The sequence below is a fragment of the Bemisia tabaci genome, chromosome 7 (genome assembly GCF_918797505.1).
Source record: "Bemisia tabaci chromosome 7, PGI_BMITA_v3".
NCBI classification, from domain to species: domain Eukaryota; kingdom Metazoa; phylum Arthropoda; class Insecta; order Hemiptera; family Aleyrodidae; genus Bemisia; species Bemisia tabaci.
Window position 1 is genome coordinate 51919221 of NC_092799.1, and position 25959 is coordinate 51945179.

The window sequence follows — 25959 nt, forward strand, 5'->3', positions numbered from 1 at the left end:
GGTGTGCTCGTGAGTCGAGGGCCGCAAGAATGAATGGGAATTATTGGGCGCCAGTGACGTCAGCAGCGACGAAGCCGCGGCTCCGCGAAGGGTCTTTAACTCATGAGCCCCGTCCAAAAGGCTCTCGTCACATGCCCATGGCTCATGAGTGTCCGCAGTCAGTTGGCACATAGTTCCGTTTGACAGAATGTAATATCCCGCTTTTCTATTTATCCGAAGGGAATCACGCCCACTTTAACATTGTTTCTTACCCAGCTTTCGGGAGCACCCCCATATTTCCCACTCGTCTATCGTTCCGTTTGGCAGAAAAACGTCCAATATTCAACAACGGCACACTTCTAACTTGGAACGATGGCTACCCAACACGTAGAATATTGTACATCCACACCCAAGCTTTTCAATGGAGTCGGTGCTCTCACACAGAAGCCCCTGCAAGATCATCCTAGAAAGCATCAATAATTTTCTCTTTTATTTAATGAATTTTCACTTCTCATTCTCAAGCAGTTTATACACATCTCCGAGGCGTAGATATTTTAGGAGAGATGAAAGTGAAGCATTCATCACGGACGTGTGTACACAAAAATCAGACCCCTTACGCTAAAATTATTTCAAGATTCATCATCCCCATTCATCTGCTATCAGTTCAACCTCGCCTGCGCTACCTCAATTTTCTTCCTCTGTTGATCTAATTTTAGTGTTTTCAAAGTGTTAATTTTAGTAACTCCACCAGGGCCCTGCTTCAAGCTCACCAAGGCAGAAGTGTCTGCTTCAAGGGCAAGAGGCAGCGTAAGAGAATCAATCAATGTTATCACCTTCCATGTTTTAAGGATTTAGGAAAAGAAAACAGTTATCACAAATGAAGTAATTATGAGTGTCGGATAAACGTCAGTAAAGCTTCTTAATATTTCTTAGAGTGTGTGGAGTGGAGCGGAGTGAGTCATAGCCAATTTTAAGGATATCATTTCATTTTAATTGATGTTATGAGCAAATTTAGTTATGGGCACGTTAAGGTTGCATTGATATTATGAGCTAATTTAATTTTGGACACGTGAAGCCTTTGCATGGAATGTTTTAAAAAGGTGTTCTTTGGAAAAAGAATCCAATGTACGTGTAGAAAAGGTATGAATTAAAGCATCACGCTTCAACGTATCATGAGGGAAACAAATCACGCACAAGATTCAATCTGAAAATCAAGTCCTTTAAGAACAAAATATACGTGTTTAGAAAGAGCACAGTGTTAAAAGGTTCAATTATAAATGAAGCAATTTTTGTCATCATTTGACATCATTCGATTAGAGTTAAAAATGCTTTTTAATATCTCGTTCAGGTTGATTTTCGAAATTCCCCTCGTGTGAATCGTCTTCCTCACGGAAGGTTTTGAAAATATACTTACACAGAAAAAAATTGAATGTTGATTTAGCATTTATATTGTTAAAAACATGTCCAACAAGCTTCAAATGCTGATTTTATATTTGGTGAAATGCTAACATAATTACGCCCACTGTAAACGAACAAATTTAAATGTTGTGTTGCCATTTTTGTATTGTAAATTCAGCATTTGAAACCTGCTAGGCTTTTTTTTAACAATTTTAATGCTAAATCAGCATTTAATTTTTTCCGTGTACATTTTACTCAACAAGCTCGCCATACCGCCCATATTTCGCATATCATGTGACGTCATTCTTTGGTTCAGATTTGGTCAAAATTTTGTTTTCAAAAATTTTCAGTGTCAATGCAGACAGTTGATGTCCTTTCGATAGTTGAAAGTTTCATGAAAGAAAAACTTATTCGTCCAATTTTTTTGACGTTTTGGGCTGAATTTATTGACAGATTAAAAAAGCGTATACCCCTGTTTTCAACTATGTAACGTTGTCCACTACACATGTGCGTGATTCATAATTTCTGTGTTTTCTTTTTGCGAGTACTGAATTCTTCATGTACGGCACCAGAGCGAATCGCCGAGTTACAGCCGTGCATGCACACTCTTGCGAATCTGCGAGGAAGAGCGTCTTGACAGCGTGATGCTATTCCGTCATAATTTTCACGTTTGTTTTATGTTTTAATGACTGTAATTAAGCGAGAAATTTTTATTGTTCCTGCGGCCGGAGCAACCTGGAACCTACTCGCTTTTCAAACCACATGGTGAAACCGAAAGTGAATTTTTCTTGCATTCTTGTAAAATACTCCCGCGCCAAGTAAATACGTCGCATGAGCATTCGAATGTTGCCCAATTTCCTCTCAAAAATAGTTATTTTTGAAGAAAGCCATGAATATTTTGCCTTATCATTTGCAGACTTTTTAGATCAAATTACGAGTGAAATTCTCTGAAAAATCGGGAGAGAAATATTCATCAAGTATCCTGAAAATTCATGATGTTTTTAACGAAATTTGTCAACGCCTGATGGCCCATACGGCGGTCCTTTTCCCTAGCGCGGCGGAATAAGTTGCCGGGCTTTCACTCGAGCTTTGACCATATTGCGCTCCGAGATTTCTTTGTTTTCGTTCTTTGCTCCGATTCAAATCCATGTGAAGATGAAATTCCAGAGGCAAAAAAGAACGAAGAAGGAAGAACACGCGCAAATGGTATTGACCAAAAAACTACCAACAATCGTGTGTGAATGTATGAATGCCGGACTGACTCTGCTTGAGTTTTTTTTTCTTCTTTTTTTCCATGATTCCTATGGTGTTGTCTTCCTCGGTGTTTCTCCGTGGTGTAGGCTACTTTTTCTTGATTTTTTCTTCCATTATTTTCTCGTGCGAGCCACGCGACAACTTTCCAAGAATGGACTTTGATCGACATACGACGTGGGCCTGTCAACTCTCTATCATGTTGTCGGCTATCCGAGAACTCAATGAACTTTTCCACCAGAATTGTCAATGGGCCGTGGACGCTTTAAAGTAGTATACCAAGTGGACGAATCCTGCAGGAAAAAATAATTGCAAGGAAATGTTTCCACTTTTTTTTTTTTAATTATGGACCACGGATATAAAAAAACATGTTTTAGACATTTTATCTATTCGTCGTCCGGACGAAGGAATAGAGGCGGATCCGGCTATTTGGCAACACTACATTTCCTCCATTTAAACCTATGCTAAAAAATCGATTCTTTTCGGAACACCTAGCCCCTCGAAGAACCGATACATTTCTATAGGTTTAAGTGGAGAAAAGACCGAAAAATGTTGCCAAATTTTTAGATCCGCCTCTGCGAAGGAACGTGACTGCATTCTTTGCTCCATTCCAAGGTTACCAAACTGACTGAAACAACTAATTTTTCTTACAAAAATACAGTTGTGCAATTCTTATCAAAAATTTTTATCATTAATGAGATCTGAGGAAAAATCAATGAAATTTTCAGATAGTAATGCGCAAGATTCTCTTGATTCATATGCAATACACGATGGGGAATCTGGCAACATTGAAATGGTGCTACGTTCTTTCTTGGGAGAAACGACGTAAGTAGAGTAAAGTAGCGTATCTTGCGTGTTATCAGCGGATAGTTAAAATGAATAGCCTTGCATCGCACGCATTGATTTTTTTTGTATTCTTGTCTCGTGGACGCAGAGTTGCCGCAGTCAGGGAAAATTTTTTTAAATCACGTTCATTTGCTTTCTAGAATGGGTTTGAGGTTTCAAACAACAAATTTTGCTTAAAAACTAGTTTCAATTATGTCTTCTTAACCATCCGTCGCATATTTAATTGTCAGGGAATTTCACCAAAATGTGTCAGGGAAATCAGGGAATTGTCAAGGAATTTACTTTTCTAAATTCTGTGGCAACTCTGGAATGTATATTTCGTACCGTTCGAGTCCATCCTCAGCACTTTTAGCACAGAACTCACAAAACGCTCTCTAAATTAACATAATATCACGTTGCAATTGCATTTAATTTTTGCATATCAATTAGAAACGACGTGCTGAGAATCAGAATATCGATCATGTAGATATGCTTATCAAGTTAGATTGATTTATCAAAGCTCGAACTTCTTAAAAATTGTTGCCGTCCATGCAATCTTTGACTAGGAATTGGTTTTTTTCCTTGCTCCTGAAGTAAAGCAGTCACCTTTGCGATGATAGTTGTTGCTTTGGAGGCCCCGTCGTCGCATGGCTAAAAATGGACTTTGATAGATCAGGTTTACAGCAGTGGCAAAGCGTGAATGATCGATTACTATCGATATTTCCCCATTTGACGCTATGGTAAAGAATCGATGATCAAAGTGTTGGTTGGAAGCACCTTGTTTATCGATCCTTTTCCATCGGTTTAAATTGCAGATGAATCGATAAATCGCATGCCACGCCACTGGTTTACAGGTGCACTGTGCAGTCGTCGTTGTCGTTGTCCGGCGACGCGGTCGGTGGTGATGATTTTCTTGTGGCTTTCACATTCCGCTCACAATCAACGTCAACGTCAAACGTCAACTTTCCTCGCGACCAATTAAAAGGCAACTGGAGCGCTCCGCAATAGAGCCCCCGCCACCGCACAGTCGATCGAGTCAATACGAGAAGTCGGACAAAATTTGGAAACTTTAAACGCTTATAACTCCATTTATTCAAAATTTCTAAGAAAAATATTGATAATTTTTCTGAAAAATAAACATTTTATCGAAAGAAATTTGGCAACTCTCGAATGTTCATACGGCGTTTTTCCTCAGCAGACCGTGGCATATCAAATTTATCGACTCAATAACCGTTTGGCTCTCCTCGCGTGAAAAGCGGAGGAAGTAACATTTGAAAAGTCCCAGTCGGAAGTAAAAGCACGTCGGTGGCAACTTCTCAGGAATATGCCAAATGGAAATATCATCGTCGTAGCCGAAGCAGGCAACAAACCAAAGCGAGCTTCGTCTCGCATCATGCTCAGTTTTTACTTCTGCTCCTCAAATACATAAATCTGAAATCAGAAGTGGAAACAAACGGCTCCGGAACTAGGTGTAGCTGAAACAAAAAGCCGATATAAATCAAAATCTAATCAGAGCGAGTGGCACATTGCATTGAATCACGGAATTCAATTTCTTCGACGGAGACGATCCGTTCGTTCTTGGATGCGGCTCCGGCAAAAAAAAAAAAAAGGCATCAAAAGAAATCGATGACTAATGACTTCCAAGTTTATATTACGGGCCGCTCCGCTTTCTTCTCTCCTCCAAGTTGGCCAATTCACAATGGCATCAAAGTGGGCATCACAATAACATGCCCAAGTTGAACATGAATGAAACGTGCCCCCCCCCCCCCCCCTCCCGCTCCTGGAAAAGTCCTCATTGTTCATCAGATGACTGCGTCTCCAACTTTCCTGGCGTGAGCCTCAAAGTGTTTCGAAACAATACGCTCTAACGAAAACTGAAAAACTTTAATTTATTTATACTTTCCACAACTGCCACCCCTTACCTCACGGGTCTTTTTCATTTGAAGCGTAATGCCAGTGGCGATTTTTCAAGTTGGCATTACCGTATCCTCCATTTAAATCCATTAAAAATACCGATTCTAGGCGCGGCAACCCGCCTTACCAAGATTCGATTGTTTTATATACATTTAAATTGAGGAAACATAGCATTGCCAACTTTCAATAATCGCTATTGCGTTATGCTGGAGGAGCGACTCAAAAACGTGGCATTTTCCACATTTCTCCCCCCCTCCCCCCCCAATAAACCGTTCGTACAATCGGTGTTTGTCAAATTGAACTCTCCTCCGGTCTTTCGGTAATATAAACCTGAATATTTGCCGTTGAAACGAGAAGAAATTGTAAGTAAAAGAATATGCGTCGATATAAACACAGAAGAGTGTTCTCTCAGAAATGCAATACTGCTAAATCTCCTCTCTCCGATCTGCCACGCATCCATCAAAGAAGAAGTTAAAAAAAATGAAAAGTAAAATAATCCATAAAATCACCAACCCCTTATCTTTGCGCACAGCACGTTGAATCTTGCGAAGCTATTCTTCAACAACGCAATTATTTATTTATTTGAGAGTGTGCTCGTTTTCCTCAAAAGCCCGAGTATGTGGCAATGAGAGCATCTTGTTTAGACTTTTGTATGTAACAGAAAGTCCTCAGAACGTTTTTAATTATACTGTTACCCAAACAGTCCTCTCTCTCTCTCTCTCGTCTTCGTGCAAAATAATCTCTCTTTCCTGCCTCTTATTCCTGAGCGCAGCGGAAGCTAATTTTAGGGGGCATTCCATCGGAATGATTGTATTCCAGTACAAAACTTTTTCTCTCAGCTCTCTCACTTCGGTCGAGTCTGCACAACGATACATTAATTGAAGCCGTGAAATGTTGACGTTTTTTGTGACAAATTTCATTCAAGGAGTTCTTATTACTGGCAGAAAGATGGATGGCGTAATAGGAACAGGCTTTTGCTCTCAAGTCTAGAAACTAACATTTTATTTTTTAGAATGAATTAAATGCACTGCGTTAAGCATGAAGGAACCAAGCCACATCAGCTATTGCCAAAAACTGGGCAATTTATTTGTTTACATTGAAACGGTTGTGCGGGCTTTTGTGCAAATTTCAGTGAATTTACTGCATAGTACGAAGCAAATTCTTCAAAAATTTCAAAGGAATCCGCAAAAAAGTTCTCTAGCAAATAATTAAATTGCCCAGTTAAATTTAGCAACAGCTGATTTGGCTTGGTTCCTTTCTGCTAAACGAGGTCCATATGTGAGAACGCGCATCTCTGCGCCATTCAAAGTCAAAATATGATGGACTTATATTATTTTAAATTTTATAGTTTACTATTCGCTAATTAGATCAATGTTGAAAGCTTTCGGCAATTTCTTATCATTTTAAGGCGGTTTACTTTTTTCCATAAATCTGTCGTACCGCACGTTTTTCTAGAGAGAACTTTTGTCTGAAGCCTGCTTCTCATGAATAATACATCCGCTGTCAATTTTCTGAAATTTTAATGCGTTCTTCTATTCTGCGAAGTGAGCTCACCCGTTAAAGCTTTTTTCGCGAAAGAAGTGGGCGTTAATGAATGAATAAATCCTCTCTCGCTGATGGAGTAGCGCTTGTTGCACAGAATTTGCTTTGCATATTTTTATGGGGTGATCTTACTCCTTTGCCTATTTGCTCACTTTGGTAACGTCGAAGAACCCTCTTAGTACCGCACCCCATTACATTTTAAAATACCTAATCAATGATACTTTAAAGATTTCAGACGCTCGTAAAATTTGCAAGTAGTTCTTGACTCTTGCATTCATTTTTGATTGGCGTCATATTATGCTGCAAACGCGGCAATCGGCTCTACAATCCTATCTTCTCTCGAATAAAACAATGGGAAATTGTCGGGTGTCTACAAGTCCCGAAATAGCACTGATTTTTGAAGGGCGGTCGGGAAGTACTGAAAAAGTGCGAAAAGTCCGCAAGAAGGTCCGAAATGTTATTCCTTTTTTGTCATTTTTGTCGCAAGTTGAGCGAGGAATGAAAATTTTTGAATTTTCTCGAATTTCGTCAATTGGAGGTACTGATAAAGTACTGAATTTTTCTGTTTAGGAGGTATTGAATTTCTTGGGAATGTACTGAAAAAGTACTGTAGAAGTACTGATTTTTAGCCAGCCTGTTTTATTAGCCACCCTGATTGTGAAGGAGTCTCTCGACTGAAAATTGCGAAATGACGCATGGCGCCTTCAATTTTGCACATGCAACACGGCCATCCGTCAAGCACGAATAGTTGTATCTCTGCGCCTTTAGTTCTCAAGGAGGGCTAGGGAGCATCTTCCGTACAACAAGAGTTATCCATTCGAGGATTTGTGGCTTACGTTGTCCACAAACTTTACCTGGTAGCAAAATATTTTGGAGGATAAATTGGGCACAGCGCCGACAGCAGTCGCGAGGTCAATAGTGTGGCTGAAGAGGAACGGATGCTTTCGGACGCCACATCGCGCCACCTTGGCTCTCTCAGCGATGCTCGTCTAAATGGCAACTTTAAATATGCAACTTTTAATTCCTTTTTTCTCGGTTGTTACCGCTCCGGAAAATCCGACAAATTTCCTCTTAACCAACTGCTTTCCCTCCTTTTCAAAAATGCAAGAGTTAAAGCATGGTGTCGGTGTGTCTATAATTGGGAAAAACCGGAATTCATCAGGGAATTAAAACTTATAGGGATAATCAAAGAAAAATCAGATTCGTTCAAGAAACCGATAATCTCTTTTTCTATCACTTAGAGGACCTTTCTTTTTCAAATTTTGTGGAAATTTTACGCGCCTATTTTTACTAATTCTATGTCATTGCACCCGAGCCGCCATTATTGACCTCATGAATGACATATTTGAATATTCAACGCATCATAATAACAATAAAACTTCCACTAACCAGATAACATAAACATTAGGAATACTTTTGGCATTCAAAATTTGAATGTGCGCAAAAAAATCGGCCAGAGTATGAACAAAAAAACTCAAAGTTTTTCCCCAAGAAAATCGTGGGGAAGTGGGAAAAACTGTGATTTCTCATCAAGAAATGAGATCCTGAAAATCAGGAAAAACCACAAAATGAAGATGGTCAAGAATTCTACGGAGTTGCCACAGTCAGGGAAAACTGGGAAATGTCAGAGAATTTTAAGAAGTCACGGAAAATTTGTTTAATCACTTTTATATGCTTTCTAGAATGGGTTTGAGGTTTCGAACTAGAAATTTTGCCTGAAAACTATTTTCAATTATGCCTTCTTAACCACCCGTCACATTTTCAATTGTCAGGGAATTTCACCAAAATGTGTCAGGGAAATGTGCGGGAATTTCATTTTCTACATTCGGTGGCAACCCTGATTCCAGACGCAAGATTGAAAGTGACTCAAGAAGCTCCTTTTGACGGAAAAAAGTAGGATTTGAATTGATTTTAGGAGGTTGACAGTGGGTGACGGAATGAGCGCTCAGGTGCGAGATCGTGACGGCGGCTCGAAATCTGGCCTTTGTCGGCGAGACCCGAGACACGGTGCGCCCCTCCCGCGCGGAGGTCGTGAACCCGTGCGGGGGTGGCGGGGGTGGCCGTGGACATGCGCCGCGGGGCCCCGGAATCGATTGCAACGCCCCGTCGAGCGGTCGCCCCGAAATCCGCTGATCGCCCCCACCTTGGCTCCCCGGCTCAGAATCCGGGGTTTTCCAGCCCGCTCTGGCAACCGGGGTAAACGCTTGGCGGGCGCGCGCCCTCCGCTACTCTCCGTAATGTGTTTACCTCAATTGGACTGAGTTAAGCAGAAAGGAACCAACCCACATTTTGGAAAAAATTGAGTTATGAGTGATTTTGAACTCAACCACTGCTCTACTATCTATCGCCAAAAATTCAAAGTTTTTGTTGGAACAAATTTTGCAGAAATCGAACTTGAAGTTTATCTTTTACATTGAGTCTTATGCAGGAGTCAAACTTTAAACCTCTTTTTCTCGGTTCGATCCCGATGTGGCTTGGTTCCTTTCTGTTTAACTCCGTCCAATTATTAACTCCAATTTCGATCCACGTGCCACGCCGTGTGATACCTAGACTGCGTCCTCTGATTTCCGGGATTCCTTAATCACGGTGTCTACAAGTCCGAAATTTCCGGAAAGTCCGGAAATAGTACTGATTTGTTAAGGGAGGTCCGAAAGTACTGAAAAAGTGCGAAAATCCGCTGTAAGGTCCGGAATTTTTTTCATTTTTGTCGCAATTTGAGCGGGAAATTCAAATTTTTGAAATTTTTCGAAATTCGTCAATTGGAGGTACTGAAAAAGGACTGAATTTTTCTGTCGAGAAGGCACTTAATTTCTTGGGAATGTACTGAAAAAGTACCGTAAAAGTACTGATTTTTGGTCAGCCTGTTTTAGTAGACACCCTGCTTAATGGGACCTTTGCCACGCGGAGGACTTTTATGGATGTGAGGTCAGGGTGTCCACTAGTCCGAAAAAGTACTCATTTCTTAAAGGCGCACGGTGGATTGAGTTAATGGGAAAGGTCGCACATAAATTAAAACTCCAATAGCTTTTAGTGGTTTATAAACGGTTCCACCAGTTTCCTCGTTAAATTTTCCTCCCAAAGCACCCCTTAAAATTTAACATGTGATTAAATAAGTACATTAAAACTTGCAGTTTTAGTCAAAAATTTCATATTCGACCCCTCTATTTGACTCGATCCATTGTTGGGCGATCCAGTAGAACTGAAAAAGTGCAGAAATGCCGCTAGAAGGTCCGGAATTTTTTCCTTCATACCACGCGTGGTTTTTTAAAAAAAGTCTGGATAGTATGCAATCCCCTACGCCTTGATTCTTAGAGTATAGTATTTATCTGCAAGATCGAGATTATGCAGCCAGTAAATCTTCAAGTCACCGATGACATTTGGTGTCTACGTCATTTTTGTCACAATTCGAGCTAGAATTTCAAATTTTCGAAATGTTTCGGATTTCGTCAAATGTAGGGACTGAAAAAGTAGTGAATTTCTCTATCAAGGAGGCACTGAATTTCTTTGAAGTGCACTGAAAAAGTACCAGCCTGTTTTAGTAGACACCCTGGAGGTCCTTAGAGGGCTTCTTAGGGCGCAAAAATGTTGACGGCTTTAGATGGGGCTACCAATTCGACAGTTGGACGTATTTGTGCCAAACGGAACTGTGTGCATTATGACGTGAGCCCTACTATGCACGTATTCTTATGGGTCTCAGGGCTCATGTCTTAATGCACATAGTCCCGTTTGGCACAAATACGTCCAGTTATCATCCACTACACCCGTTACCAACCTCGCCCCAAAGAAAGATCTATGCAGGACCGAGCTGTTACTGTACGTTAAATGTAAGTTTTTATTGATGAATTAAGTAGGTTTAATTATCTACAGTGCAGCAAGTGACGACGACGGTCGTTTGGGGTCTCGGAGGACAAGGCGCACAAGTGAAGTTTTTGAAAGAATTGAGATACCACTATTCGTTCTTTTTGGATGTGCTTGAAGTATCATTAAAATTGAAGGCGAAATGATCCTTTTGGTTTTGACTCGGACCTCGTGCCGCGCTTTGAGGCGACATCTGGGCAAACTTTACCTAAACTTGACGCCGTATTACTCGGGGGACGATCTCTGCGACAATATTGGAGCTGGAAACTTGGCGTTTGGATGCGGGTCTCATTATTCTTTGCTGATCTTTAATGTGGAAGCATCGAAATACGATTATGCGAGGCTATTGAGTGATGAACTGTTCTGCCGTGCTAAGGAAGAACGCCGTATAAACCTTCAGGCGTTGCCAAATTTCCTTTGATAAAACACGAATTCCCTGGTAAACTTATAAATACCTTTCTTCTAATTTCTCAGAAAATTTTGTTCGGGATTTCACCTGAATCTCCTGAAAATTTCAAGGAAAAAATATTCTTAACTTTCCTCAAAAATAAACATTTTAGCGAAGGAAATTTGGCAACTGTCGAATGTTTATACGGCGTTCTCCCTTGGCACAGCAGTGTAGGCTATTGCAGCTATATTGGTGAATCGGGCGGATATGAGAATGTGCGGATTTCACTCTGAGGTTTTTTCTGCATAGATGTATTTTGAAGTATACAATTGAAGTATGTTGCTCATGATGTTGTTTGTGTTGTTGCAGTGGTTTGTTCAACTGGGGGAAGCGGAGCAATGCGAATTCAAGTTCCCAGCGGCAGATCCCGAGTAATCCCTCTCCGGAAGCCGCACGGACTGCCCCGCCCACGGTGAGTGATCCCTCATCCCTTCTTAATAGCCCAGTTACCGTAACCGCTCATCCGCCGCGCGCCGCATGGATCAAGAGCATCGGCTAATTTCAGATGATTCGTCAAGCTCAAGTGACGTGGTCCAACTGGCATGCGACATATCGCATCGATTGGCTCAAAACTTCCTGAAATATAAGCAATATCCGCTTTAATCCGGCAACTTCGAACGAGATAGAAAGTGTGGCCGCGTCGCATCATAATAAATGTCACGACTACGACATTAAACGCAGCCACCGTAATCATCTCGCAGAAAAAATAGTCCGGATTTTCCACGCCCGGATTTCTACTCTTCGACTGCTTTGATCTCGATTCCGTAGATCCCTCTCCCAACTCAAGTGACCTTTTTGCACAGTATCACATTACATCGGGGAAAAAACCATGATTAAAATCACCGTAATGGTGGTACTTAATTTGAACAATTGATTAAGCACTTCTAACACTAGAAAAAAAGCTTCAAATCAGATTTGCATGGAATAATCTCAATTTGATAACGAGCCATAGCTCTTGAAATTTGACCAGCAGGATTTAACGGGCTTACCACACTGCCGTGCTAAGAAAAGATACCGTATAAGCCTTTAGACGTTGCCAAGTTTTCTTTGATAAAATTCAAATTTACTGGAAAAGTTTTAAACATTTTTCTCCAATTATTTAGGCAATGTTTTCCGTAATTGTATCTAAAATATTAGAAAATTTCAAGGAAAATATACATAACTTGCCTCCTAAATACATGTTTTACCTAGGGAAATTTGGCAAATATTGAATGTTCATTCGTCATCCTCCCACCCGACCCGCCCTATCTCTAAACATGCGCAATATTAGCTTTTAAGTATCTCTTAAAGTATGAGTGCCACGGAGTCAAGTCTCAAGTTGAGTTGCGATACACCGTGCATCCTTTCAGCACTCGAAAAGACTGAATTTTTTACTCATACTTAGTCCACGCATACTAATGGGAAAAAAAAGTATTTTTATACCCATCTCACCTTAGAAAATGCCTTTTACATGTTGTCACAATGAAGAAAATCATTTGCGGACACGTTTGGCGATAAAGTGGGTGCAAAGCATATTATGGAGACCTTTTAAGGGCAACTCATAAGCTGAGGCTCAAAATAAAACTGATGGGAATGAGCTTAGCGCGCCCGCTTCAATGCAAGTTCAGTTTTTTTTTAATATCCGGGCGGAAAAAAATAAAGTGAGCGTAAGTACTTAAGAATATTTACCTTCACATAATAAGCAAGCACCGTAAAAATATATAAGAAGATTGATTATAATGTGCCCTGGAAGTATCCTAAAAATCTGCCTTTATTTATCTGCTTTTTACTTGTGCCATGCAAATGACCTTGCGAGCGCCTTCAAACTTAAAGTTTACTTAAGCCGTGTAATTTAAGAGTGGCACTGCAATTATCAGCACATGTTACTTCTAATCTTTATCAGGTTTTGTGTGATGCATTTAACATGTTTTGAGTGCCTACTCCAAACCCATCATGAAAAAGTCGTAGTAAAACTTTATCTTTTGTCGTAAAAGAGCCAAAGGGCATATGTACGGAAAAAAGTTCAACTTTCAAATGATATTTAATTACTCTTACGTTGATATCAGGACTAAAAGTTTATCGCGACTGCATGACAGAGCGAATGTCATCATGTCGAAAATTGGTCCTAACAAGCCAATTAAAGTGCATGGACACATGATGTTATTCCCACCTCTGATTGGTAAACCAAGACCAACACATCTCCTTATATGGTAATCAGAAGCACAGCATTCTTCTTTTAATATATATATTGAAATTAACTATCAAGACTGTTGTTTTTTAGTTGTAAACAATTTATCAGCAAAATTTTGCGTCCGCGAGTAGTAATTTCTAGGAATTCGTAGTAAAAGCTTATCTTTTCTAACGAAATGACGAATGTTTACTCGGTTGACCTGCGACCTGCACGCGACCAAGATGTCCATCCGTAATTAGTGTGCTATTACCTACTGTTTTTTTCTGCCAGTTGAGTGCTTAGTCAAGAGTCCATCGTTGGATAATTAGGTGAGGCTATTGAGTTTATTAGTGGCCGTGTATCATGCTGAGTTCTACATCTACATGCATGGCTCAGGTGATCGCTTTAAGCTTTACTAGATATGTGACGATGTTGCTGTCATAGAGCTCGTCAACGCGGTCATCGGAGCTTATCAACGCGGTCATCGGCTTAGCGCACTACATGAAGGTCCCTTCCCTTGAACTCCTAACTTATGATCTTCGTTAATTATCGAGTCAATTAATTTTGTGAACTTTGTCAGGCAACTACAAGTCACCTTTGTTGCAAGCGCTAGTTCTGTAACTCTCGTTTGTGGTTTTTCTATCCTCGTCTCATTGCAGGTGCACGAATAGAGTGCATTCCTTGTGCCGTGTTCAAATAAAAAGCCAGACTTTCAAGATTTATTTTCTCACATGCAAATTAAGGAAGCGATAATTAAACCAAGTTTTGTCGCGTGCTCAGTTTTCTTGAAATATAATGTACAATCGCATGGTGTTTACAGCTCAAGAAAACCTGGAAAACGAATTAGTTAAAATATATCTTCAGCGTTTTGGAGAATGATTCTAAAGTGGATTAATTTAATGAATCGATAATTTCTGGATTCTTTAGGATATTTCTACAGAATTTCCGAGTATTGCATCACCCTATAGAAGGTCTGGTATTAGTACCCAAAATTTGACAAAGAGACACTTTCAAATAACTGCGAAACTACGTCTTTAATGTATATGGCAAACCTTTTTGCCTTTTCATTTGTGATATTCACTCGGGGCGTACTTCAACAGGTATTTTAAATTTTGTCTCTTGTCAAATCTTGTGTTCAAATCCTTGACTGGCTACAGCATGCTGTGATGCTCGGAGATTTTGTCAGAAATATCCTAAAATCTAGGAATAATCAATTATTTAATTGACTATCCAATTTTTCTCGAAATTTCTGAAAAGCCATCTTAATATGCTATTGATATCCCATCCATCGGCCCCATTGTGCACAGATTTCATGTCTAGGGAGAAAAATGTACGTACGTTATGTAGAATAGTAAAAAATGATGGCATGAAGTGTCAAGTCTAATAATGGGTCGAGCTTTAGCATGTGGGTCTTTCCTTCTTTCAGTCTCGTTTCTCTCCATCAGGAGCCTGTTGAAGTGAGTTAAAAAGATATTAATAAAATCAGCGGAAATTAGTGTGAGCAGTCTCCGCAGGATGCGCCACCATCGTTCCATTTCGGGCGTTCGCTTCCTCGTTATAGGTCTCAAGTTTTGGCCAAGCTTTTTCGGCCCCGGACGGCAGCCGTTAATCCTTGTTTCTCGCATCGTAAACAACCTTGCAGCCTCACCAAATCGTATTTTTTTTCTTTCTTTTTTTTTCGCTGGCTTATCGGCCTCTGTTTCGTCAGGAACCTACAGCCATCTATAGAGTAGATTTAGTGTCCGTAGACAGCAGGGCGATAGGGACATCCACGCTCGAGGCTTTTCAAATTTTCAGGGATTTAGGCCGAGGCCAAATTGTAGTAGAATCCTAACGGATCACTGGATAGGGTACTAAATTAATGACAACTGGACGTATTTCTGTCGAACGGAACTATGTGCATTAAGAAATGATGCATAAGAATATGTGCATAAGAGGGCTCACGTCATAATGCACATAGTTCCGTTTGATATAAATACGTCGTGCAACTATAACTTATACATGAGGTAGGCAGAAGCGGGCCCACAAGAGTCGCTGTAGTGGTATGAAGTTAGTTATGAATTGTGGATGCGAGGAGAGCACCCCTCATTCGGAGGGCAGGGCCGCGTTTTCCTCCGAAATCCCAATCAACTTTTTCCTCGTATACTCAATGGTCAGGACGTGCAACTAGCCCTCGTATCGCAATTTTCTCGTTAAAAATATGTCAAGTAGCCGGCCAGGTTGGCCCAGTGGTCAGCGCGTCTGCCTCTAGTTCAATAGGTCCCGGCTTTGAATCTCTGTGTTGGTGACATTTTCATGGAACTGACGAGTCAGCGCATCTGCAGAAACAGATTCCACTCGGCCTTAATCCCTGAAAATTTGAAAGACTGGAGCATGGATGTGCACTAACCCTCAGCCGATGCTCATTCAAGGTTTCAGAATCCTCAAATGTATCAAAGACCTCGAATAACTTGTGGGAGGGGGGGGGGGGGGTAGTAAAATTGGTTCGGACTTGACAGAAGGGAACCAGCTTGATTGCAATTTTCAGGAAAGTTTGAATTTACCGTTTATAAGTGCACGCCTAGTTCTCACGCATGAGCTAATTTTGAAATTGCTCGACACGTCTAACTGTTTCGCGTGGTATTGAATGAGTACACATGTGATTCCTCACCCTGTCTAGCGTTTCGCTGTATTCGAAGCGTAATTAAAGGATTTTAAAGGAAGCTAGGGATACCCGGTGAAATTTGACAGCGTCCTAAACGTTTGAGCCTGGCTGCCCCCTCGTTTACCCCGGTGAGTTATGTCGACGGCTAATTGATCACAAGCCTGGCAGGCGGTAAACACGAGTCCTCAGTGAGTCAGTGGGCCTCGTCCAAAATACTACGGCCAAAATGCTCCACTAGACAGGGTAATTAAGTAGGTACAACAGAGTTTGTTTTCAAGTCAAAATGTTGCGTAAAACACGATAAACTCATAAGCAAATTTCAAAGTCGATCATAAGTTAGAGGTGAACGTGCGTGGCCCACATTACAAACAGTAAATTGGACTGCATTTTGCAATTTGGACCTATAAATTCCGGCCCGGTTTAAAAACAACGTATGTGCCATTAGTTTCCCTATGCACATAAGTGTTTTTTCAGATGAGCCAGAATCTATAGGTCCAAATTGCAAAATGCAGTCCAATTCTTTCACGCTTGCGAAAAGACTACAATTGAGGCGCTGGGTGCAGGGCATTTCTTGGTTGCTATGCATGTCTCAGAATGTCCGGGAACGCTTCACTCATCATGTCGGAAGCAAATTGATGGAATTTTTAAACTTTCACTGAATTTTCTTTATGATTTTACAATGCTGGAATAGAAAATTTTTAGAAAATTCTCTCAATCGGTTCCTCTTGATAATATAAATTAGCGGTGGAGATTCTGAAACACCGCAACCAAGATATGCTCTTTCTACAACCAGCGACTCGCTTAACGCAGGCTAAAATAGGCGTCAAAACTAACTTACATGTGAGGCAAATTCAACCTTAAATTATAATTCATCGAAATCTCTCGGATCTTCAGCAAGAGGAATTTCTGAGATTTTTGAAAATTTGATAAAACGTAAAAAGTCGGGGAATTTTTCCTTACGGTCTGTTTAAACACCACGAATTCGCAAGCTGTGAGGCATGATACTCATGATAGGAACACGCCAATAGCGAAAGAATTTTATGTAATTTTGGGAGAAACTGTTAGAAAAATCGGTGCATGAAGTTTGACTTATTGCCAGCGTCATCCTTGGTAGTTGGTAGTGCCGAAAATTTCCCCGTCGATATTCTCGGAATATTGAAAAATTATGTTTATTTCATGCAAAAATTCCTAACAGTTTAAAAAACCGTGTCTAGATAGGCCAACGATTTTTCTATAGGTAGTTTTTCCCCAAGTGGTCTTTTAATATTCCAAGAATCTTCAAGCTCTCACAATCTCTCTTTTTGCATTCATTTGGACGTATTTATGCTAAAAAGAACTATTTGCATAGGATTTGCGTGTAACATAGTTCCTTTTAGCATAAATACGTCCATTTGTATGCTGTGCCTGCGGTGATGAGGAAAAAAAGCAGTGGCGAGGTGTCAATGATCGATTATCGATATCCCCCCATTTGAAGCTGTGTAAAGAATCGATTGTTAAGGTTTTGTTGGGAACATCCTGTTTCAACCATCTTTTTCTGTAGGGTTAAATGGCTGATCGATCGATTTATCGCAAAGCACGCCTCGCCACTGCAAGAAACTCGCATGAATATCGGAATGTCGCCGAATTTCTCCCGATGAAATATCTGTCTTTAACGGCACTTTCGAAGGATCTTCCTCGAAATTTCCAGACGTTACCATTACAATGAGAAGAAAATTCTCGATAAATTTGAATGAAAAATACGAACAAGATTCTCAGGAAAGCCGTATTTTTTAAACGAATATTTGGCAATGTCCGAATGCTTATTTACGGCGTTATTTCTCAGCAAGGCAGTACGAGCTCTCAAAATATCAGGTCTCGTTTTCCTATAATGATGGGCTATCAATATTTTCCCTTTTGAATCGATGGTAAAGAATCGATTATTAACGTGTTCGTTGCTAGCACCCTGTTTATCGAACCTTTTCCATAGGTTTAAATGACGGCTCAATCCATAGATCGCAAAGCACGTCACGCCACTGGTTATACTGCCGTGTCAAGGAAGAACGCCGTATGAGCCTTCAGACGATGCTATATTCCTCGACAAAAAGTGAATTTCCTGGGAAAATTATGAATATTTGTCTTCAAATTTTTCAGATAATTATGCTCACAGTTCAATCTAAAATGTCTGCAAATTTCAAGGTAAAATATGCATAACTTTCTGCAAAAATACATGTTTTATCTAGGGAAATGGCAACTCTCGAATGTTCATAGGGCGTTCTTCCTTAGCACGGCAGTATACATCTCTCCCTTTGCCACTTGAGCCACTGATGTTATCAGCGTCAGTTTCGCGGTGAGCAGCGCTCGTTTCAGCATCTAAAATAACTCTCTGATTTAATATGGAGCTCGCTGTGACCACCGCAAAGTGGTAGGAGCTTAAAAAGACTGCACGTCGTCTCCTTTTTGTGAACAAAGCGTCGCCCTCCTCACGTAAAGACGTACACTCCCTCTGCAATGATCCCTGTCATCCGTACAATTCAATGTTTTTCCACGCTCATCCCAATTTGTTGTCACGCCCTTTTGTCAGCCGGGCAATGAAAGGTGTAAAGAATACCTTGCTCTTCAGGTTTCAGTCTTCAGCTTCCCGCCCTGTTGTCAAATGTCGGATGAATCTACCGATTAAATTATCCTTGGTATACATTCCTCCGCACTACCTCTTCCACGAGTCTACTTTACCGTGCTAAGAAAAAACGTCGTATGAACCTTCAGGCGTTGCCAAATTTCCTTTGATAAAACACGAATTTCCTGGTATACATTTGAATATTTTCCTTCCAATTTCCAGATAACTCTGTTCTCCATTTCACCTAAAGTCCCTGAAACTTTCAAGTAAAAATATTCATATCTTTCCTTAAAAACAAGCATTTTATTGAAGGAAATTTGGCAACCCTCGAATGTCCATACGGCGTTCTTCCTTAGCACGGCAGCACTGCAATCTATTCCAAAATACGTGTTATCAAATACTGCAGATCTGTTCTAGCAAGTAGTTGGAATTTTTACACAATATTTGACAGAGAAACATTTAAAGAGGCTTTGTAATCACTTCCAGAGTGAATATTGCAAATTGAAAGGCAAAACAATTTGCAACATTCATACAGGATGTACTTTTGGATTTGTTCCAATGTGTTCCCAGGCCAAATTTTGTGCACAGATACCTTATGCACTGCAGCGTGATATAATACTCACAAATTTTCAAGAAATGCCCTAAAATTTTGGAACTATTAATTTAATTGATTGACTAATAGAAAAAAGTAAGAAACGAATGAATGAGTCAAATAAAAGGGATAATTCTTTTGTACCACCAGTATTATGAGTATATTTGACGATCGTTGTGTAAGACGGCAGGCGAAGTAGCAATTATATTTGATTCATTGATACCACTATTCTAACGGCTGGGAGCGCGTGTAGCATACCTGGAGACACGAAGGCGAGTCCGTTTCTCCACCACATTGTTGAATGCAGAACTTCAAAGTTCTGAAGAGGATTCCAATTGTTCATGAAATATAAAATTCTGAAACTTAATATCCTATAGATTAAAATGCAAAGTTCCGAATCTTTGGGGCATTAACTTTGAAGAACCACCGATCCGAGTTGCGGGATCTTTGTCTTATATAAAGCCCCTGACTGTAGATTGCAGCTGTGATCGGTTTTCGATTTTCTCAAATTTCTCCCATAATTCTCTCAAATTTTTCTTCGATGCATTAAAACGGTAGGTCCGAATCTTGACTTAACGTTGAAGAACTCACCGACCCGATTTCATGATTTTTGGTTTTAAATGAAAGCCTGTGTATCGCTGTGAGATTTTGCAGACTGGGATCGTTTTTCGATTTTCCTCAACGTCTTACATTTTTTTTGTGTTTAACTATTAATCGACGAGTGAAGTTAGCGTGGGCCGAAATTTTCTCCCATTTAGTCAGACTAAAGTCCCATTATTTGGGACATTAACTTCGAAGAGAACCCCCGGGCCGATTTGCAGAGGGGTTTTATTTTTAAATAAAAGCTCTGACTTAGATTTGCACTGTAAATTGTTTTTTCGATTGTCTCAAATTTTCATACTTTTATCGAGCGAGGTAAAATTCAGCTGTTCGGAGCGGTCATCTGGCCGCTACCTGCATGCCCGTCCCTAGATACCCCCCCTAGGGTCTTCAGCCACCCTCCCACCACGTTCGTTCGGCTATCACCGTTTCCTTTCGTAGACTTCTCCTCCCACCAACTGCAAAGAAGGTTTTGGTCGCATTGTCGTTCGCACTCACCACCCACAAATTCCGTCGCAATCTCTCGGCTACTCACTGCACCACTCTTGAGAGCAGTCCTGGCGTTTTGGACTGACCCACTTAATTCAGACTGCAGCGGTGCCACACGTATGCTAACAACATGTACTTGTTTATGGACATTTCATTCTATTTTGTTCTTTTCTCTTGTCCGGAACTTTGTTTCAATTTGCTGATACGTCGTTTCTATCCGCTCTCTTTATTTTGTTGGTTCGGTCGACTACGTTGATCGCGTTTGCTATTGAAAGCACATAAGACTTCATGATTGTCAATATCATCATTTATCCTCCAATTGCTTCCAATTAAGCCTGAATCTCAAGGGTCGGACATGAATCTCCGCCTCTAAAACTATGATGCCATGATTTCTCCGCTAACCAGTGCAACACACAAATTATTTCTGAAATAATTAGACTCATACAATTTCCAGCTTACACGTTAATTCCGATTTCAATTGATGGGCCAGGAATCGGGAAAAAACTGTCGTTTAAGAATGTCTTACTGCGTATTTACAATGGAAAACTTAGAACGTCATCTCCGTTGCTTGGACAGTATCAGCCGCATTCGTTGCTACCTACGTCGCGCGATCATACAACATTCAAAATTCCTTCGGTTCTGAATGAGAATTCTGTTGTCGGGTCTGAACGGTTTTAGCGTCAAGAGAGCTGAAGACATCGGAAAACAACGATCATTTTTTGGGGTGAAGCTCCCATGGTTATCACGCATGCTCTGGCATGCATCGACCGACTTCTTAGAGAATATGTAATGATATCCCTTTTCGAGGAAAAATTGTCGTCTAGGGTGGTGATTTTAGACAGGTTTTACCCGTTGTTCCGCATGCTTCTCGCCAAACATTGGTGCAAAATGCAATCAAATTCTCACCACTTTGACCTCTTTTCAAAATCAGAAAACTTACTCAAAATATGAGAACTTCGCAAGACGAAGCGGAGTTTGCAAAATTTTAACTCGAAATAGGTGATGGTGTTTACCTTTCTGCTAAAAAAGGCTATGCCGGAATTCATTGATTTACCGACAAGCAGTATCACTGAAACTGATATTATTACTGAAATTTATGGAAAAGATAGCTTCCTCATGTTCGAACGTAGATTTCACAAACTGCGCAATTCTGGCCCCTAAAAATAAGCATTGCAATGAAATTAACGACAAGGTTGTTGAAGTTCTTTCAGGTGTCTCTAAAACGTACTTCAGTGTTAACAGGCTCATTGTAGAGGAAGAGGGAGAGGCTCTCAATTTTCCCCTCGAATTATTGGACAGTCTTAATCTTAGTGGCTTACCACCGCTTAAACTCACACTTTTGGAGGGGGTTTTTGTCATGCTTTTAAGAAACCTCAACATTTCTAAAGGTTTATCGAATGGTACCCGATTGATCGTCTGGAAACGTTATGAAAATTGTCTTGATTTGCAGGTCATTTCCGGCGAGAAGGCCGGTGAAAGAATTTCACTGCCAAGAATTGATTTGTCACCTGCAGACTCCTCTCTCCCTTTCTCTTTTAAGAGGCGACAATTTCCAATTCGCATTGCGTTCTGCATGACCATCATCAAAGCTAAGGGTCAAACACTGAAGCGAGTCGGCATTTATTTACCCCAAACAGTTTTTGGCCATGGTCAACTATATGTTGCACTCTCACGAGCTACATCGTACAAAAATTTTGAAGTCCAAATTCTTCCCAAAGGCAACCGTACAAAAAACATCGTGCACAAAGAGGTGATTCGATCTTTTATAAATCCCAAAAGCCTCATAGTCATTAGAAAATTATCAAAAAATAAAAAAATAAATAAAATTAAAAAATAACACAAAAAAAAAGAAAAACTAATAATGCGAGCTTTTTATAACATTTTTCGGTAGAATGGCAGTCTCCACCTTGTAACGCAGAGAGGCATTTAAATTCCTTGATCTTCTGCCGCAGAATCATCATCATTATTAAATAGATTCAACTAATCGCTCCGATTCCAAATAAGCTACTGCACCACCATTGCTAGCTGTGGAGGGCGCCCGTAGGGCGCCCGGAGCAGCTAGTTAATACATATTTCATGAAATTTTAGAAAAACATGGAAGGTATTGAGACATAGTTTTCGAAATTAAATGTTTTAAATGAAAGGCAAATCATTTTCGCTTTTTGGTGTTTATCAGTGCGTGTTGCGTACACTCAGCCCCTGTATATATGTTCATATTTTTCACAACTTGATGAAATTTTATGAATTATTCCACGAATATATCCAATATTTCATATTCATTTCACTTGTGCAAGCCTGTCTAGCAACCGTAAATTGGACGTATTTCTATAAAACAGAACTGTGTGCAGGTGGGAAAGATGGGGTGTGCTCATTAGTGCTTGGACCATAAGAATGAATGGGAATGATTAAGCGCCAGTGACGCATAGCCGCCGCTCCAGTAGTCATTCGTCGTCTGTAACTCATGAGCCCTGTGCTGTGCACGATGGACTTGAAACATGCTCACAGGTCATGGAGTGTGCACATAGTTCCGTTTGACAGAATGTAAATCCCGCTTTTCTAACTCTGCAAACGGAACTGTGTGCCAACTGAATGCGGCACTCATGAGCCGTAGGAATGTGTCAAGAGCGTTGTGCACAGGGCTCATGAGTTGAAGACGACGAACGGCTATACTGAAGCGGCGGCTACGTCATTGGCGCTTTATCATTCTCATTCATTCTTACGGCCCAAGCACTAACGAGCACACCTCATCTTTTCCACCTGCCCATAGTTCTGTTTAATAGAAATACGTCTAACTATTATTAGAGTACCTGTACAGCGAGAGTATAGACAGATGTGAAACTCCGAAAATTCATCAGGCCTTCACCGATGCCTCCGCGAATAAAGTTAGGGCCCAGAAATGCAGCCAACCTATGAATTTCAAAAGTCCAGAGCGATTTACAAATAAAATTGTTACGAACCGTCGTTTATAAAGCATGTGATTGGCTTAATTTTTGCACAATTTTACTTATTTTTGCGAAAGAACGCTCATTTATGTGCATTCTTGGCCATCTTGGTTAGAATTGATATCTGTAGGCTGGCAGTGAAATTTCGTGTGTTAGAAGTTGCTCAGAAGGGTGGCTGCACTTTTGGGCCCTAAGCTCTCCATCAAGCGATCTGTCCATACTCTCGCTGTAAAGGTACTCTAACTATTATCATCAATGAGCAGACAATTAAGAATTAAGGAAAATGTGGCAACAGTTACTCCTTTTCGAAGGTGATCCTTGACGTGATGCGTGGCAGGGGGCCCCAAGTGAAGCTAAAGTTTCGCGTCATCCACGTATCGTTAACCAAAACAAAACGTCAGCTAGGTGCTGCGTGGCGCTTCCCTGATGGAGTTTTTATGCCGGTGCCTGTCGAGGAAGAAATCACTCTTGAAAATTCTTTATCTCTGTTCGGAGAATCAAGTTCAGAGTCCCGTGTCCCGTGTGTTCTACACTTTACATTCTTGCATTGAATTTGGGAAAAACTCCATCTCCAACGCTCGGTCTGGATATTGCACAAGACAGGGTTGCCACAGTCAGGGAAAACCGGGAAATGTCAGGGAAAGTGACGAAAATGTCCGGGAAAATTTGTTAAATCGCCTTCATATGCTTTCTAGAATGGGTTTGTGGTTTCGAACAACAAAGTTTGCCTGAAAACTATCTTCATGTCTGCCTTCTTAACCATCCGTCACATCTTCAATTGTCAGGGAATTCCACCAAAATGCGTCAGGAAATCAGGGAATTGTCAGGGAATTTCATTTTCTAAATTCTGTGGCAACTCTGACAAGATTTATCGCTAATGGAATATCACGCTGCGTTCAGTGAGTCCTCTGCTTCGATCGATTTTTAGATTGAACGTTTGAGGCGCCCTCTTCCACGGCTCAATATAAGGTTTCATGGAAGCTCGTCAATTTTTACGAGGCCTGCGATCATAACTGACAAACGAAGTAACAAATTTCTCATTTGTATCCATGACGGTCGATATTTGGTCGAATGCTTTTTGAATTTTGGTCATTTTTGACCGAAAATACTTGGAAAAGTTAGTAAACTCATTTTACTGAAGTTTGTAGACACTAGGGCGCAGAAAGCTCCTGCCTTCCCCCTTTTAACATAAATCATGATCCCTTCCTACTGAATAATTAAAAGTCAAATCTTTTTACCCCCAAAATCGGAATTTTGCACCCCTCAACTGCAGTTAAAACGCAAATTTGGCGAAGAAAAACAGATAGGCCTCCTTCAGTTTTCCCCTTTTTACACGGGCTCCAGGGGTTCAAGAGCGTTTTAACGGAGAAACGGTCAGTTTTTTTAACAGCCAAGGCTTTTCTTTTTTTTTCAGAGTGTTCAGGGGAAGCAATCGTGAATTTTGGTAAAAAAATGGGGGAAGGTTTATTAAATTTGGGGAAAAGCTTGGAACTTTCTGCTCCCCTGTCTCCCTGGTTTTTCTCGTTTTCACGGAGGTTCCTTGGTCAGGAGGTCTCTGCACCCCTGGTATTGTTTCAAAACACCGGTTGGATCATTTTCCATCTGCGGAAGGCCCCGCTTGTGATGTTTCAACTCAAAATAGGTTTCGCTTGAAACGACAAAAATATCAGCTCGGCCTTCTGTAACCCACCACCTGGAGTCAAATATTCACGCGCCCATGCGCCGCCCATGCCGTGCATAGCAACAACACTCGCAACTTCTTACTGCGGGTGCTCGAATCCATCCGCGATGCTCCCGTGCTTAGGAAGAATGCCGTAGGAACATTCAAGAGTTGCCAAATTTCCTCGAATAAGACATGTATTTGTGAAGAAAGTTTTGCGTTGTTCTCCCTGAAATTTTCGGATATTTTAGACTAAGTCGCAAAGAATATTGTCTGAAAAATCTGAACAGAATACTAACGATTTTCCTGGTAAATTCAACTTTTAATGAAGGAAATGTGGCAACATCTGAAGGCTCATACGGCATTTTTCCTTAGCACGACAGTATTCAAATTGATCTGCGATGATCAAGCGGGCGATGGAGCGATCTAAGAATAAGCAAACGTGAATCGGTCATTCGGTATAGGATGAAAGCTTGTAATGAGCCGTGAGATCCCCGAAAAGCCTTTCATAACTGGGCTCATCGAAAAACGGACTTGGGAGTTTTTAGTATGGACCGTTGATGTATGGTAAGCGCGTATCACGCGGCGTTCACCCAGTCGGAGTCCTCAGAGGTAAACGCACTCGCTTACAATGATCCTACCCGAGGCCCCCCCCCGTCCCCCCTCCCCCCCCCCCGTCCCTAGGCCCCAGGGAATTTCGTCAGAGGTGGATTCAGCAATTTGGCAACACCGAATTTCCTCCATTTTATAAACCTATGCTAAATAATCGATTCTTCTAGGAGCTGGCCCCTCCAAGAATCGATTCTTTTCCATAGGTTTAAATGGAGAAGAGACAATGTTGCCAATTTGCTGGATCCGCCAATGAATCTCGTCCTGTGAGGCTGTGAGATAATACAAATAAATACACCAGACAGGTGGTTGATGCCACGACGCTCATTCGGGGTTTGGCCTCCGATCCCGGTTTCACCCCAAAAAATTACCCCTAATAACTGCCAGAGGCGGATTTTCAGCGCTGCAATTTTATTTCGTCAAAGATTCCGGTATTCCAGGAATTAATTCCGATCTTCGAAAGTTA

The 25959-nt window shown here is 40.9% G+C and overlaps 1 protein-coding gene across 3 annotated transcripts in view; it reads left to right on the forward strand.

Annotated features, from left to right (window-relative positions):
• Nucleotides 1–25959, forward strand: part of LOC109039360 (Rho guanine nucleotide exchange factor 3) — a 180272-nt gene that overhangs the window by 103666 nt on the left and 50647 nt on the right. For all 3 annotated transcript variants that reach the window (XM_019054820.2, XM_072302290.1, XM_072302291.1), the window contains exon 2: nt 11525–11627. In XM_019054820.2, coding sequence (XP_018910365.2) covers nt 11525–11627 — 103 coding nt within the window. The remainder of the gene's footprint in view (nt 1–11524; nt 11628–25959) is intronic.